At 52.7% G+C, this 17,067-nt stretch overlaps 2 protein-coding genes across 3 annotated transcripts; both read right to left on the bottom strand.

Moving 5' to 3' along the window:
• Positions 1-102: 102 nt before the first annotated feature.
• IGBP1 (immunoglobulin binding protein 1) lies at positions 103-4,814 on the bottom strand. 2 transcript variants are annotated; one of them, XM_085230581.1, is made up of 6 exons: positions 4,666-4,814; positions 3,846-4,130; positions 2,350-2,545; positions 1,260-1,345; positions 829-941; positions 103-633 (listed from the first exon to the last, which is right to left on the bottom strand). In XM_085230581.1, the coding sequence occupies exons 1-6, from the start codon at positions 4,797-4,799 to the stop codon at positions 485-487; spliced, it is 963 nt and encodes a 320-aa protein (XP_085086707.1). In that variant the 5' UTR covers positions 4,800-4,814; the 3' UTR covers positions 103-484. The 2 variants fall into 2 exon arrangements, with proteins under 2 accessions (XP_085086707.1, XP_085086706.1); XM_085230580.1 differs by lacking the exon at positions 4,666-4,814 and adding an exon at positions 4,200-4,425.
• Positions 4,815-11,395: 6,581 nt separating this feature from the next.
• Positions 11,396-14,173, bottom strand: LOC100538380 (protein Wnt-11b-like). Its single transcript, XM_031554640.2, has 5 exons — positions 14,100-14,173; positions 13,649-13,884; positions 13,279-13,556; positions 12,398-12,690; positions 11,396-12,295 (listed from the first exon to the last, which is right to left on the bottom strand). The coding sequence occupies exons 1-5, from the start codon at positions 14,171-14,173 to the stop codon at positions 12,121-12,123; spliced, it is 1,056 nt and encodes a 351-aa protein (XP_031410500.1). The 3' UTR covers positions 11,396-12,120.
• Between the last annotated feature and the right edge of the window lie 2,894 nt (positions 14,174-17,067).

The raw sequence follows: 17,067 nt of genomic DNA, 5'->3' as shown, positions 1-17,067 counted from the left end.
CAACAGTACCCCTGGCCAAAAGAACCGCCCACTTCCCATCTGCTGACACACCTGCCCTGGAAGAGACCAGGATGAAAAGCAAGGGACTGTCACAAGGAGAACTAGGCAACACAAGAGATTTTATTTTGTTTAAAATATAGAGGAAAAAATAAATACATCCACCAACAATACAAAGAGCGGTTTCCAAACTCAGGTACTTTTCTTTCAAGGACTTCCTCTGACTGGGAGGGCAGAGGCAGCCTGACCCACCACGCAGTGCCTGCTGTCAGGAGCTCTGTGGTGTCACTGCACATTACAAGCACACTCTCAGCCTGACGTTTCATGTAAACCAAAGCAAATTGTCACGTTCACTCCTCTGACTCCAGTGACTCCCAGAGAAGCCAAGGATACCTCTGCATATGTACAGTGTATTTACTCCTATGTCTGCAAGACATAGGCAACTCTTACAGGATTTCCAGGCCCTGCTCTTTCTGCTGCTGGAGCATCAGCCCATGTTCTGCCGGTTGCCATAGCCTCTTGGGTGTGTATCTTTCCAGTCATCCCAGTCCCGAGCTTTTTGAAGAGCTTCCTCATCATCCTCCTCCTTTATTTTCTCCTGCTGCTCCTTCTGCAACTCTTCGTCATTTGTGCCTGCTAAAGGCCGAGAACAAGAGTGAGGTCCAGATGGAAAGCAGGAATTGCCACAGAGCAGCCTAGCAACCCATTTATTCTCAAACCTAATGGAGAAAGCTAGAGGCTGTTTTACATCCTGAATACACTCCCATTTGCCCTTCCCCTCAAGAGGGTTACCAAGTTCTCTATTTCCATTTTAGCTCTATTCTGCCTTACTTGGTGGCCTCTGAGGTGCAGTCTGACCACGCGCTGCTTCTTCCCTTTTCTTCTGATCATACCAGTCGTTTACAGTCATAGTTGGCAGGCCAGGATATCCAGCACCAAACACTCTACAGGAAGAGAGAGATGGTCAAGGAACGTCCTATACCACTGAACCAATATCAGTGCATGGAACTGCTCTGCACCCCAACTTGTATTGATAGTTGAGACACTGAAGTATGCTGACAACAAAAGAAATTAGAGGCAGTGGAAGAAACGTATCAGAAGTTTCCCCATCCCTCACCCAGATGTACAACACATGCAATCTTGATGTGACACGCTGCCTGTAGACAATGACTGCTTTTCTGCATTTGAAAAAGTATCTTAGACTCCCCATGAAAACACAACAGTGCATCACACTGTGTTTAAGTAATCAAAAACCAACATACTTAGCCTGAACTGCATCCCGGGTAAGAATGAAAGGTTTCAATGGAGTCCTGACTTGTCGAGAAGGACCGTGTGTTGGTGCTGAAGACTGAAATTGCAAAAAAAGTCATAAGACAATCATGTAGACAAGAGTTCCCTTCTTTACCTCCCACTCCAAGCAAGTTACTAAGGGTCTTGTAGAAAAGAAATGCCTCTGCTGTCAGTGCAACATCCCAAGTCAGACAATTCAGCCCTTAATCCAGTTTAAATCATGAACTCCATCTGTGAGCTTCCACAAATCACTTCTTTGTGCCTTTGTTAAACTCATTCTGATCAAAGCAGAAAGTCAACAGAGCTAAACCAGATCAGCTCAGATCAAAGCATGAAATATAGCTTATTTTTTCCATGGATCAAACGCAGTACATTATGAAGCTAATCAAGCTCATCACTCATGAAGATATCACCCAGGGCACTACAGAACAGCAGAGGTCTGCAATAAGGAATTGCACAAACCAGTTGTGCCAAAGCTGGACTATGGTACACTCAGATTTTTTAATTCTAGACAGACATTTGAAGTGAGTAGCATGAAGTCTAGAAAAACTGTCCTACACATGATTTGCAGGTCCCTAAGCAGCTTTCCTCACATGGAATGGACAAGATTTACTCTAACATCAGGATTTTCTGTAGGCTTAGAAATGCAGTCTTGGAAAAAAATAAAAGCCACGAAGGTCTTGTTTTAATTAAAAAATGTAGTTACTTCTTTAGAGTTAAAGGCCTGGCACAACCCAGCCAAGTGGAGAAAAGCCTCTGTGTGCAGACCAGCTACGCTCTGATATTCAGTGCTCCAGCATTTAACAATCCATGACTGTCTAAGATACGTGGCAGCCCCAGACAGGCACTAATGCAAAAATCAAACCACTGGCCATTCAGAATTAAACCAAGCCCCGTCCATTTATGTTGTGCATGCGCTAAGACTCTAATCTAGAATCCAAAGAACAAAATTTAGGAAACTCTGATGAATTCCTCCATGGTTCATTTACCCACAACAGCTTTTATCATGAGATCTAACTATGCAGAGTTCACAGGACCTGCAGATCAAGAGACACTTCATACCTGCTTCATTGTATCTCTGCTCTTCAAGATGACCATTTCCTGGTCGATGCTCTCAATTTCCTCAAAGCTGATGTTGATCCATTTCTGGGCCTGCAGCAGATACAGCTCCCGTACTTGCTCCTCATCTGCCTGCCCACTCTCCACAAAGGTTCTCAGAGAGGCCAACTTGTTCTCCAGTTCCTTTTTCTGCTTATATCTGGCTCAAAGAGAAAAGAATAATTAATTAATTCCAGTAAACTTTCTCCAGCACAGCCCACTGTGTCTTCCACAATAAACTATTTCTTTAACTTGAATAAAATTTAGTTAGAGAGCTATCTCCTGTCCTATGTTAATTGCTTTTCACAGAAGTGCCAGTTTCTGATCACTGCTCACGAGGGTAAACAAATCCCAGATATTCATGAAGAGCCTCATATTGCTGAGGAACGTACTGGTGAGAGCAGGACTCACTCATATAGCAAGGGACCAACAGTCCCACAGAGCTAAAGCAATGACTTTCAGGAACACAGCAGCAGATCATGCCAGCTGTCATTTCCTGATGACCTCTAAAGAAGCACAAGAGGCAGAACACCAAGCATGAGGATGTAACTCCACCTCAGTGTGAGTGACAACAAAGGTTTCTGACAAACGAAAACTACAGAAACCAGAAGAGTTCCACCGCGCTTACAAAGGCTTTGAAAATGTGTGACCACATACATACCTGCAGCATCCAGATTTTCCCCACCCACCTTCCCCATTCTATCCTACTCTCAACTCCAACTTGGGCACTGCAATGGATTTTTACCAGTCTTTGCCAGAGGTTGAAAGGACAACTGAGCACATTTCCAATTTCTGTCTCAGATGGTTATATGCCTGCAGATGAGCTTTTGACTATGCTTTTGGCTTTCTAGATTTTCTCGGTCTAGTTAAGAGAAGCAGGGGGCAGGGAGGGGGACTACCTATCTAACACACTTCCAGGGTAAATCCTTCAGTTACAGCGTCACCACAGAATGAACAGTAAGAACCAAAGATTAGCAGCCTATGGGAGCTGAAAGGACACAGAGCCTACGAGCTGCGCTATAAAACGCTCCACAGAAAACCCTGAAAAACAAATCTTAAGAAGTTGAGCACCTGCCTGTCCAGCCCTGTGCTGCAGGGAGGCAAAGCAAACCGCCCCTCTCTGGTTTGTTTGCAGCAGGATGAGCTCCCTTTAGTCAACTACTGACAATGGCAACTGGGACAGGACAGCTCTGCGTGATGACACAGAGCTCTGGGAAGTTTTGTCCCTGCTGCTGTAATTGCAATGGCTTGTCCTCCAAGCAGGTCAAGCACGAACCTGCTCACAGCAGGGCTTGGGGCAGCCACCTCCCATCTGCTGAGGTGGGGCCAGTTGTGGTGGAGCTCAGCAGGAGCCACAGTGCTGCGCAGACACACACACGCACATGCACACACACACGCACACACACGAAGTGCCCGTGCAGGAAAGGCTGAGCCCTCAAGGCCCATCCCGCGGCTCTCACCTCTCGATCTTGGCCTGCCGGCTGGAGGCCATGACCAGCAGGCTGCTCTGCGCGGCGCTGCCCGGCTCGCCGTCCTCCCGGGGGGTGGCGGGAGGCGGCGGGGCTCCGCTCAGCCCGTAGGAGCGGCACAGCTCCAGGAAGCGGCACAGGTGCCTCCGGGCGCTCTCCAGGTGCTCCCGCCGCCGGCTCGGCTCCACCTGCCGCAGCGTCAGCGCTCCCAGCAGCGCGGGCACCAGCAGGTACTTCAGGTCGGTCGAGGCGATCTCCTCCAGCTCCTCGTTCTCGCTGCAAAGGGAACGGATCGGCTCACAGCCCGCCCGGCGCTGCGGCCGCGGCCCCGGCCCGCCGCCTCACCTGAACAGCTGCAGCTCCTCCACCATGGCGGCCGCCTGCTGCAGCGCGCCCAGCCCCTGCCGCACTTTGGCCTGCACGGAGGGGGCTCCGGAGGACGGCTCGGTGCTGGCCTCCACCTCCTCCAGTAGCCGCCAGCCCGTCTCCAGCAGCTCCGGCAGCCGCGGGCCTTCGCCCGGCGCCTCCGCCATGCTGGGCCGGGAAGGAACCGCCTGCCGCCCGCTTCCGGTAACGGCGGCGACGCCCCTTCCGCCATCTTGGTGAGGGCGGGGCCGCCATTTTGGTGCGAGTGGCGCCGCCATTTTGGTGAGGGCGGGGCCGGGCCGCCGCGGGCCGTGAGCGCGCGGAACTGCGGTCACAGAATGACTGCGAACCGAGCGCGGAGCGTAACGCAAAGCAGAACGTCGCATCGGGAAACAAATCAGAGGGCAAATCAGAGTTAGGGATGCACCTATCTGGATCTGCTCACCTCTCAGCCTCCAGTTTCGCCCAGACGTGGCAGCAGCTGCCCGTTTCTTGGCCCCGGAGCGCCGTGCAGTGACGCAGATCAGGGCTCACTCGGATCCATCCCGGATCGCACCGAGCCGCTCCAGCTGCTCCCATATCCCCTCCTCTGGAGAGGTTGTTTGCTGTTTTTGTTCAGTGGTGCGAGTTTCTTTCCGTTATCCTCATTGATTTCTGTTAGTTAAATAAAAATGACAACAGAAGGCCAGAGTTTATCCACACAGCGCAGTGCAGCAGGAGCCAAGCCGGAGCTGGATGTGCTCGCTCCAGAATGCGTAATAGTCACTGTAAAACCAATCAGACCAACCCAAGATCAGGAGAACGAGCCGCTGTGCCCAAGCACCCCGTGCTGGTAGCCCTGCCGGGCTCAGCTCCCTCGGCTGGGTGCAGCCAGCTGTGTTTTGCTCGTGCGGCTGCACCAGAGGGAGCCAAGCCATCGCTGTGACACCCACACAGCGGGCACTGCCCTGGGGCCTCCGGGGGCCCCAAATCACAGTACTGCAGAAACGTCTGGTCAGAAAGTCAGCACGCCCTGCCCCAGGTCAGGCAGGTGCTTCACGTGGGCCTATCCTGCTCCTGGAAGAGCCTTGATGGCACCTGGGGACGTCAAGGCTGGGACGCACTGGGGGCTCGTTCTGCACACGGCCATCGCTGCACAGCCCGGGTCTGGAATGTGACACAGCACCCATGGGCACTTGGCAGCGTAGTGCTGTGTTTTGCTGTTCAGGTGCAGTGCCTACTGCCATTTCTTCTCCACATGTTCTTTTTTTTTGTTGTTGTCTCCTGAGTCCCTTATGTACCCCTGAAATTAAAACAGGCATAAGGTAGGTAAGGGTTAAAGCTGGACTTTTACAAACACAGAAACACGATACAAGTCATTGACCTAATGTGAAAAATTTATATGGTGTGACAATAATTCAGAGCAGGCTGGAAGCACTCAGTTTCCACAGATGAGTCAGTTTATGATTTGCTCTGTTCTCTTTATTCATGCGTGCATGCGATAGCTTGATAAAAAGTTAATCATAAAAGCTGAAGCAGGGTTTAGGATCCTGTATGCTGTGTGCTGAGTGCATCTCGATGGTTGTACTTTTCTCTCATCCTCCCTCTGCATGACCATTTTTTGATTGAAGACGCAGGCACCAGTGGTGTGAGCTATGTCAACAGCTTAACACATCATTCTGTGGTAATCCTGCACGCAAGGCAGGAAGTAAAAAACAGTATGTCCAGCGGTGGGAAAACTAATTAATGTAGTAACTGGAAGTAGAACAGGGCCAGGAATCTACAGCCGTTCGTTGGTCACTAGCAGAAGATACTGTGAAATCCCCAGTAATCACAGACAGTTCACTTTCATTAGAGAGGCAGCAACGCACTTGATATAGCATCTTTCACCTTTGTGTGCATTATTTAAAACCCACAGTAGACCTGTCATATCGTCACCCTCCCCAAGGTTCTAAATTTCAACAACATTTTGAGGATCAGAGCAATAGAGAATGCTGGAGTGAATGCTGTCACCTTTGTGTTATCAAGATATCAAGCCTCTAAGCAGTTCAGAGATCACATTGCCTGTAGAATATCTCTGTTTGTTAAAGATTAAACGTCTCCTTTGGGCATTCTTCTTGGAAGCCTTCAGAACAAGCTGGACAGGTTCACGAGGAGCTATCTGCTTGCTCTCCAAATAGCTGTGCAGAGGCTGAGGATGGAGCCCAGGACCTCAGCCTGCTTTCCCTCTCTTTAAAATTGGGAAGGAGGGAGGGGTCAGTTTTGACCCAGACTATCAGTGGCAGCACAGGACCAGCCTCAAGCAGCACGTTATCACTGCTCACCATGCAAGCTGGACTGAGAGAGCAGGAAATCTACATTAAGCCCTGCTTCCTCCAAGATGGAGAAGGAAGAGCCAAGTGGGCAAACCTGTTTGCTAGTTGGAGGCTCCTAAAGCTCCTTGCTAGCAGTTAACTACCCCTGGTTTTGTCTGCTGTCCCATATGGTCCAGAACAGACTTCACTTACACCGCAGAGAATGAAGTCAATAAGGGCTAGTGACCAAACTGCCCGTGGTCTGTCTGCTCTCCAGCCTCACTATAATGAGGTGCACGTACCTGTGCATGGTGTCCTCTTACAGACTGGCAGGATGTGGGGGTTTTTTTGAGCTGCCTCTTCCAATTACAGAGCTAGTGTTCTTAACACAAGGGAAAAATAAATGATTCTTTGGCAGGTGTAGTAACCCAGCAAGACCCTGACGGTAGGGATGGTGGCTGTGATTAGTCCTGCTACATGTGAAAAGGAGGAGTGTCCCAGCTTTGACAAGTAGGATTGATTTCTCCTGCTCTCCCATTCTCGTTGTCTCAGTGTGATAGGTTTTCAGCATAAAGTCAACATCTAGGGCCCAGCCACGGGTTCTGGACAGCTCTTATGTTTCTCAGCCATGAAACATGCCCTCATGATTTCTGCTATACATGCAGCAAACCTAGAACTGCTGTGGTGTATTGCATTTAAGGCATATGTGCAGAGCATCTGACAGTACACAACCAGAGGGCTCATTTTGTGCTCCCCAGGAGCACCAGCATATTACAAATGCATCCAGCCACCTGGAAGGTGTCAAAGCTCCTGCTATCCCCTGTAGCACAGCACACACCAGTAATGCTTCAGCCAGACAGAAGCATGCCTGGAAATCCCTTGCTCCACTGCACAGTGGTCAAGGCTGACACATATGCAAACTGAGAAAGTCCTCCAAATCTGTCCGGCTGCACTTCTAGGGCATGCCTGGAAAAGCCCCGTGGCACAGAGACCCTGGGCAGCTCATGGGCTCGTGCCTGCTTCTGCTTTGCAGGGGAGGCTGTTCTGCAGCCCTCATTCCACCTTATCTCACTTTCTGATTGTCTTCAGAGGCAGTTTCTCCATAGGTAAACAGAAGGAGGGTGATACTATTTCATCATTCAACAGGAGGACCACGGCACCTTTTCTGTACTAGCAGAAAGATAGTTGGAAAAGGCCCCAGAGTGCTGGAACAGGAGCAGGTAGCATCATGCTCTCTCTGACATGTTAGTTTTGCTCTGGAGAGCAACAAGCAAGCACCAAGCGAGATTTTAACTTTGGAGTTGCAGTGATGTAATGGGATGATAATAGCAGGGTGGTAAAGTCTTCAGCTACAGCAAATGAGAACGAGCCCAAATGCAGCAGCCACAGATGCAGAAATGAAGGAAAAGAGCTGCTTACATTTGGAAGAGCCCAGGTAGGCAGAGATCTCCAGCAAGAGATACCCTCACTTCCACTGCCAACCCTTAAATGAGGGCTGTGCAGGGGTGGATCCTGACTCCATCCCTTCCATCACTCAGTGCATTGCGTGCACTTGAGCTCCCCTGGGTGGCCCTGCCTTCCCACCAGCTGCTGCATCACTGCTTCAGGCCATAAGTTAGCATTGCCACTACAGGAGTGCTGTTCTCTGTAGAAGCCTTTTTCATCTGGGAATTGTGCCCTGCAACTTGGTGAACTGAGGGGTGCAGAGCTGGGAGGGTTTCCAGCCTGCTGAGCCTCAGGGAAGGGATGAAAGTCTCCTTCCTCTCTGAATCCAGCACAGCCATTGCTGCAGCTGCCCTTTAAGCTGTGCTTAAGGGCCCTCAGACTGCAGACCAGTTCCCCCTCTGGTCTTATGTCTGTTACTTGCCTACATCTCTCAGTTGAAGATCCCCACAAGGGCAATCCCTGTTTGTTACTTGTCATCCTCAAGACTTCATGACATTGCTGAACACCCTAGAAATAAAGGAGAACAAAGAGACAAGGGTTTTTCCTTAAATACAAGTCGTTGCTCATGTTTGTATCTGGTGGTGTGATACTGTAAACACCAAAGGTCAAGGTAACATTCCCCAGATCCTTACAACAGAACAGGCACTGATCAAAAGCTGAGCCCCAAACAGTGACCTCAGTTGTGCCTTCCCCTTGTTCTGGCTCAGCCATCCATGGGGTCAGCAGGAGGAAGGAGCTGTGCTGGTGCAGATGGAATCTTCAAGCACTCTCCTCTCAGCGTTGCATTCTGGGGCTGTAGGGAAGAAATATCCCCACTTGTCCTTGAAGGCAGTGCCATTCTTCCCCCATAGATTTTACTTATTTACCAACAGCTTATTACCCTTGCTTGGAACGTCCTCCTAGAATTAGTTAAGCAGCATCCTTAACCAGCAGGGAACAGTCATGTTTACACCTGTTTTACTCTTTTCAAACACAAAAGCCAAGCAATAACAGAGAGGAGGCTTTTCGGAGCAAACCCTTTGCCTGATTCTCATCAAATTGCTTGCAGAAGGATGGTTTTCTTCTGTGCACGAACTCCATTCAGAGCCATCTCCCCCATGTTGGTTTACAGCAATGCAAAGTGAAGAGCTGCTGCCATGACCATTCAACTCCGGGAGTCTCGTTTCCAGAGACAGATAAAAAAAAGCCACAAAAAGACATGGGGAAAATGGGTAATGACAGAGAAGTCAAAGAGGTACATCTGTCACATTAGCGTTGAGCCCAATGAGGGGTTGTGAAGCAGAGGGTAATGACGGCAGCCTGCCACGATGTAGAGAGGACTGATTGCGAAAATGGGGCAAAAGAAATAAGGGAGGATGTGCCTGAAGGGCTCCATAATCCTTACAGAGCATCAGGGACACTGCTGCCACTTGTTGTCCAGCTAATTCAGGTCATGAAAAGGCACCTTCCACACCTTGAGGCATTTGCGATGGAAGTGAAATTGTAGGCAGCTCAGGTAAAGCCCTCCTGCACGTTTTCTCTGGCAGCCTCTCACTGATGGGTGCTGGAAGACACCTGAGGGTGATGTCAGGGTCCAAGTTTTCCTATCTTTTACTACCTTGGAGGGTGCCTGCGCTGGCCTGGGGAAACAGGGCTCTGTGTGCCCTTAGCAGCCTTCTGCTGGCTTTCCTGCCCTGGCAGGGCTAGCGAGAGAAAATCCACCCAGCAGACCTTGGAGCCAAGCAGATAGTTTATTCCCTCTGCATCTCTTGCTGGGTTTTGCTCTGAGTCCCAGTCCTGAGGAGACTCCTCCAGCCTAGCAGATCTCACAAGACTGGAAATTCCAGCTGCAAACTCAGATTGCAGCACTTCCCATTCTAAACATTGTCAGCAAACTGCCACCACCCCACCGCAGCCCCTCCTGCCAGCCTGACCCCTTTGCACCCTTCAGCTAATTACAGCACTTCCCCATCTCCCGCAGGACACAGATGGAACCCAGCATCCCACTGCCGACCGCCCCTCCAGCCCTTCCCTGCTGGGCCTGCAGCGAGAATGCAAGCAGCAAGAGGAGGAGAGGGCCCTGCATATTCCGCCCTTGATCCTGCCTTTTCCCAGGCAGAAATTCAAACAGGACCGCTCTAGGAGGGGAATCAGGACATCTCCCCAGGGCGCTCCTAGCTATTGTGGCTCCTCTCCTCCACCGCAGGCAATGTGTGTTTGCAGTTACCAAATGCAAATCACATTTCCCACCCTCCTGGTGGAATCTCTCCCTTCACAGTATCCTTCCCCTCTTTTTTTCTCCCCAGCTCGTTTCGCAATGCTCTGAAGAGTTCACAGCCCCTCCCGGTTTCACCTCTCTGTGATCTTGCGGTGTGGGGGTGGCTATGGGGAAGGTATTTAAGCAGTCCTCCTAATTAAGTACCTGCATCACCTCTGTACTCAGGTCCTCGGTTGCAGCTGAAGCCCCTCTTTCTGAGGAATGCTGGTGACTAACTCCTAATTGTATTTTAAAAGACAAACAGGAGATAGCTCCTCTGCCCTTGCAGCTGCAGCGGAAGCCTCTCAGCTGTGGCCTTCCTGTGGCTCTGGGAAGGCTGTATGTCAGCAGCCAGACCGAGTCAGTGCTGCACAACAACTGATAATGATGGCTAACTCACTTGGTTAGCCAAGTGTGCATATGGTTCACCCCTGAGGATTTGGGCTTCCAGCTCCCAGCCTTGTTTCGAGCCACCTTGGACTCTCAGCTCTTACTCATTGTTATTAGAGAAACCTGGAGCACATTAAATGGAGGGGATAGTTTACAACAAAAGCATGTGAATTGATTCTGTGACCCAGCTGAGGCTGTTAAAAATGATTGAATGAATATGGAAATGAGTAATCTTACAGCTGGACTCGGGGCTGAGCACAACCAGCTCCATTCAATGCAAACCACAAATTACACAAGGCGCACGCAAGGCTGCCAGAGCCTCTAGGTCGTGGTGGGAGCTGCAGGAAGCCATCCTGGGATCTCAGGCACATCTACCTGCACACCTCGTGCTGTGGGTTCTCCTCAGCACACACACGTTTAAGTTCATCCCTTCTCTCCCAAGGCTGCACGACCTGGAATCTCATTCTATGCAAGCGCTTCTCCGATTCTCCTGCTAAAAGCAGTCATGGCAACTGAGGGAAGGATGAGGTGAATCAGGACCCTATCCTTGATACACACTGTGTTCCAACCCACATACATGCAGATCAGAAAATGAGCCCCAGCTGCCTCTGTTTCCAGCTACCGGAACCTTACGCACTGTGCTTCACACTCTCCTTCCAGCCTTCTCTCTGGAGCCAGCTGAATGCCAAGGGAGTGGTGGGAGGAGGTGACACGTGGGTCTGTCACAGAGGCACAGTATGGTACATTTATTTAAGCAACACACACCTGAATCCCACTTACAATCAGTCTGAAGAGTCATGCTTATTTCTTCAGGACCCTGGAGTCCCGTCCTCTCCCCAGGCCAGTGTCAGCACACCTGGGGTCAGAGGGTGGAAGGAGCAACTTCCATCAGCCACAGCTGAAGTCTTGTAACTGTGAGACCTGCAGCCATCTCCATGCGGGTCATGGAGGAAAGCAACGAGTTCTGTCTCCTGGAGCCGTAACTGACTCTGCCTCTGCTCTTTATTTCAGACACTGCAAAGAGCTCTGGAACAGTGTTTGCCTGTGAGGAGCAACATTCAGTGGTGCTGGGTGAGCCCACAGCAGAAACCTGGCTCCAGAGGGTCTATCAGGACCCCTCAACCTCAGCAGTTTTCTTTCCTGCAGCCTTCTCCCCAGTGAACAACTCTTTACACGTCTTCCCATCCATCACTCCTGGCTTTCAGGCCACTGTCAAAAGCCTCCTGCAAAAGGACAATGGCAGTGCAAAGTCCCCATTCACCCCTGGAGAACGGGGCCGAGTGATAAATGGTTGTCCCCAGCTGGAGACAGAGGGCCAGATGCTGATCCACTGCAGGAGGGCAGCCCTTTGTCTCACTCTGGTGAGACAGGACAGAGGTCGTCCTCTGGTTTGAGGCTTCCCATCATCACCCAGTTTGAGGTCTTCTGTTGTAGTTCCAGAGTCCAGGCTTGCAGCATAATCCCCTTCAGAGCACTGCTTGCAGATGGTGCCCGTTCTCCAGCTGCACACTGGAGGACTCAACGCAAGTCCTGCTGCCTGCTGTGACGCCCCACACTACTTACAGACATACCTCTCCTCCAGCCGCCGGCACCTCTTGCACACCACGTAGCAGCACCAGCGGTACTTGCAGTGACACCTCTCCACCACCTCCTCCATGTAAGCGTTGTAGCCACGGCCACAGCATAGCAGGTCGCAGCCATCACTGCCTGCAGACGTCTTGCTGCACTGCCTGCCAAGGGGGGATGCAGTCAGAGCGAGGCAGTGTGCCTCCCACCCACAGTGCTGGCTCCCACCCGGCGGCTCTTAGAGCATATTTGCAGCTGGTCCTTACCTATCCTGTGTCCCCACAGACCCCAGGTGGACATTGGGCGTGCAGTAGTCGGGGGAGTTAATCAGATAAACCAGGTCCGTGTCTCTCATCACCCTGATGTCTGTTTCTGTGGGCTTCAGCTGCTTCCTGTGCCCCACGAGGCGGTGGCTCACCCTGATGGCTGCCAGGTATTTGGATTTGAGCTCGGAGGCAATTTCACCCAGGCTCGGCAGTGCCTTCCAACAGGTCTTCACCGAACAGGAGCCTGAAACACCGTGGCATTTGCACTTGGTATCCAGGGACTCACTCAGCACCTGCAGAGGGTGGAAATAAGAATTTAGTGGCTGCTCCTGGTTCCCACTCCACTGACAGATTTGTAAGAACATCCACAGTCATTTTCAAGAGATGGAAGAGCCGAGCTGCTTACTGCCACCAGAGAGACTTCTCCCCTCTCATTTAGAGGCGAAAGACAATGGTGCTGTTGGGACAGCCAGAAAGTGCCTTCTTTCAGTGGAGCAATTGAGGACTCATCCTGCCTTGTTCTCCTGTGATAAGAACCTGACCCTTGGGAAGTGCCCTGGTGGAGCTTATAGTGGGGAGGCAGCTTCCCCAGCTCTCACAAAGGCTCAGGAACACTGTGTCCTCCTCTGGAGCCTACCTCCTTACCTCAGGCAGCTCTGCTCCCTGCATCACAGAATCATCGAATCACTGAGGTTAGAAGGGCCCTCTTAGATCCCCAACCCACCCCACCATACCAATCACTGCATCCCTCAGTGCCACATTCTCATGGTTCCGGGTCACCTTCAGGGACAATGGCCCCATCACTCCCTGTGCAGCTGTGCTTCTTCCAAGAAGAAATTTTTCCTAATATCCAACCTCACGGGGCCGTGGGCCGTACCCACCTGCCTTCCTGCCACGTTGTTATGCCAATTCATGGCCCTCAGAGCCTGCAACCCCAGCATGCTGGATTTTAGGGGGCTGTCAGCAAAAGCAGCACCGAGCTGGAGGCCGTAGTGCAGGTTGTCCCCGCAGCCACCCCATCTGAAGTCCGGCCCGGGGAGCTCAGAGGGGACAGAGCCGCAGGAGCAGAGCGGGAGTGACCCTGAAGCACAGGCTTGGGCAATGGAGTGTGCAATGGCGGCGGCGGAGAGCGCGTGGACAAAGGCAGATTCCCTGGTCCCTGGAAAGAAAGGGGGAGATGTCTCATCTCCTGCAGATCGAATGGCACACGATTAACACCGGTGTAATGGCAGCAAGTTTTCTCTTCTTTACCTTTCAGCAGGTCAGGACCAAAGCTGGGAGCACGCTGGATGGAGGAGCAATTCCACCTCATGCCTGAAAAGGTCTTTTGGCAGATGCTCTTGGTCTCGCTGGCAGCCTGAACGATGCTGTGCATGACCTCCAGGTTCCTGCGGCATATCTGGACCTGGTCGGGCACGAGCCCAGCCAGCAGCCGGCAGTGGTGGATTCTGTCCCAGGACACTCCGCTGCCGTTCTCTGCCAATGCTCTGTTGAGAGAGGTTGTGTTGTGAGGGGACCACAAGCACAGGGGTGGGGATAATGGGCACTGGGATGGGGACGAGAGGTTGGGGATGAGAAGTTGGGGTCTGCAGGCATTGGGATGGGGACACAGGGAATGAGAGATGGGCAGACCCCAGGAAACTGCTGCAGGGGACACCCAAGGGAGCCTCCTCCTGTCCCCCAATTGCTGTCCATTACTCACAGCCACTGGATGGCCATGGCGAGCCCCAGCTGGCAGAGCAGCACTGCGGCAGTGGGCACAGCGAGTCGGCCCATGGCTGGGGATGGGACTGGGAGCAGGGCTGTGAGCAGGGCCTCTGCTCCCTTTATACCCTCTGGCCTCTGTCCTGCCCACTGGGGAGGGGAACAAAGGCAGTTTTGGTGCCATTCACAGCTCACAGCTGTTGGGGGAGGATGGAGTGGCCACCCCCACTGCCTGGCTCTGATCCCCAGCCTGGGTGCTCCTGGAGTGGGATCTCACTGGTCAAGTGCCCCACTATTGCTGCGGTCAGCCCTGAATCAGCTGCTCCTCAGGGAGCACAGAGCAGCTTGGTGCAAGGGGATATCACCTTCAGCCGCTCAAGGAGAGCCGTTTGTTTGCAAAGCAAGCACACGCTTCTTTTCTCAGCAGATAAAAACTTGCCCCCATAAGCAGGAGATGTAGACTAGTGGGAATCAGGCAGCGATGACATTAGTAAGGGACAAAAGGGATGGCAAGGAATGATACTGATTTCTGGATTTTTTTTTTTTCTTTTTTTGCTTGCTGTTAACTCCTCCCAGACACAGCACAGCCAGCTTCCCAACCAGCAGGGCTCTGGAAACCTCCCAGCCTGGTACTGCGGGTTGCCTGCATGCAGCTCTCAGCTGCAAGGAGCTGCTGCTGGGTCTGCTGGGATGCACTGCAGGGCAGCAGCTGGGCTCATATCTGGGACTTCTCCTTTGGGATTGTGCTTTCTCCCTCGCTGTGCCACTTCCCTTCTAGCAGGAGGTGCTTTCCCTTTGCAGGACGTCGCTGCTGTTTGGTGAGCACCCCCTGACCTCCCACTGACTCGCTGTCACGTGAACCAGAGCTGGGATGCACAGCGTGAATGGCTGACCTCCCCGGAGTGCTCTATTGGGATGGAAAGGCCGCAGTGCTTTGTGCCCATGGACAAAGGAAAAGGCTGGGGTCACAAATCCCAAGTGTAAGTACAAAGGACTGAACAAAAAGAGAAAAAAAAAAGAAAGGCAGAGAGACTGCCCGGCACAGCCTCCATGGTCAGAACAGAGAAGCACTGCAGGGCCAGAGGCAATTCCTCAGCTCCAGCTCGGCTGCTCCCTCACCAGCCCAGCACCTCCTGCAGCATCCCTGCTGTCTGGGGCAGCTGCTGCTTGCTTTGCTCCTCCCACACCTCAGGCTCAGCACTGCCGTCCTCTGTAAAGTAAACCCACTCCAATCCCAGGTGCTGAATGGCAGAGGGGAACCAATCTGTGAATCCCACCCAGCTCTGCCAAGGGCTGTGAAGGGACACGTTCGCCCTGGAGCCCCTGCCGTGATGGGTTTGCCATATAGACACCACTGCACATGAGGGTCTCTGGAAGTCCCTGACATTTCTTGCCTTCCCACCTTCACACCACGGCTTTTGCAGATCCTTCTCTTACCTTGGCCAGAACCAGATGCAGTGTCCACACTTCTCCCTCCTGTGAGCCCAAATGGGCCTTTCACTCCAGCCCCGAAGATTCTGGTGTCGTGAAATTTTTCTCTCCGTAAATCCCCTTTTTTCAACCTTGATGAATGGAGAAATGCCTTGTGCCTGGAGGGGGACATCGGGGGGAAATCTGTGCGGCTTCTGGAGGCGCGAGGAGTTTCTTGAGGAGGAAAAGCAGCGTTTGTCAGTGCTGGGAGATGCTTGGGTGCTTTCTGCGCACCACGTGCTCAGCCTGCAGCGTCCCACCACGCACATGGGGCAGCAGTCATGCCGAAAGGCCAGCAGCTGCCCCTCACAAACACCTGTCAGCACAGCCGTGCTGTGGGGGGATTCGGGCAGGAAGGGCAGCAGAGATGGGCAAAGCACGGTCCTAGCTGGGGGGGGGCACATTGCCACCTTCTGGCCAATGGCTTTGCTGTGAGGGCCACCCCTTCCCCTCGGGGTCTTTGCCTTCTCTCTCCTTGGGGCCAGCAGGTCCCACCCTCAGCACTCTGCTTCGTGCCCCCATTGGCTGTGTCACCGCCAGGAAAATTGCTAAGGGTGTGGATGGCGTCGTGGTCTGGGATCTGGAGGGGTGACAGGTGGCAGTGGGATGGCGGCGGTTGGGCCCTGAGCACCCATGTCTGACATCAACCTCCTGCCTCCCACTCGCTGCCTCCCACCAGGTCATTTCTACCAACCCCTCTTCACAGAAGTTTTGCGATGACTGAGTGGTAGGAAAGAAAGGATTCCTTTTAAAGCCAAAGCCGCCCTTTGTTTGATGTCACTTCCTCTTTCTAGCCTCATCCATGAAGTGAATGCAGGGCAAGCGCTAAAAATACCTCTTCCACTTCCATGCGGAGCTGCCTTGAGGCAGGAGGAGGTGAGGAAGGGGATTCCCAGCCTGGGAAAGGCGTCCTCTTCTCTCTCTGGGAGAAAGTGCAGTGATGCACAGCTGGGGACAGGTACGGTGTGAGAGCGGGGGGGGACACCTGTGAAGTGTGGCCTCCGCTCCGGCCCCCAGGCCCACCTCTGTCATGTCGTGGGCTGCGGGTGGTACCGGAGGCGCCCCTGTGGTGGTGGTTGTGACAATTGACTTCAGCCAAACCACCTCCTTCCTCTTTCCGAGGTGTCGGTGACCTCAGCACAGGCTGAGGGAGGCAGCGACCTTCCTGAGGAGCCCATCAGCTGAGCTGCTGGGACACTGACACACAATAGTGGTCTGTCTCTGCTTCCCGTGGCACTCGCTCAGCTCTGCCTGGGTCAGCGGCACCTTACAACTGGGGACAGAGACCACGGGCGTGCAGCTCAAAGGGAACAGAGCACGTGGGGACACTGCCATGGGGCGATTGTGACAGAAGTGTCCCAGCACAGACTGGGCTCTGCTGCACGCCCTGTCCCCAGGGCACCAGGATAGAAGGCGGCGGGGTGGGGGCACCCAGCTGCACAACAGCTGTCTGCATCTGAACAAGGCAGGGGATGCCTGGGAGCTGCCTTCCCTCC

The sequence above is a fragment of the Meleagris gallopavo genome, chromosome 9 (genome assembly GCF_905368555.1).
Source record: "Meleagris gallopavo chromosome 9, MGAL_WU_HG_1.1, whole genome shotgun sequence".
Classification (NCBI taxonomy): Eukaryota; Metazoa; Chordata; class Aves; order Galliformes; family Phasianidae; genus Meleagris; species Meleagris gallopavo.
Note: the sequence above shows the minus strand (reverse complement) of the source record. Positions and strands in the feature narration are given on the sequence as shown.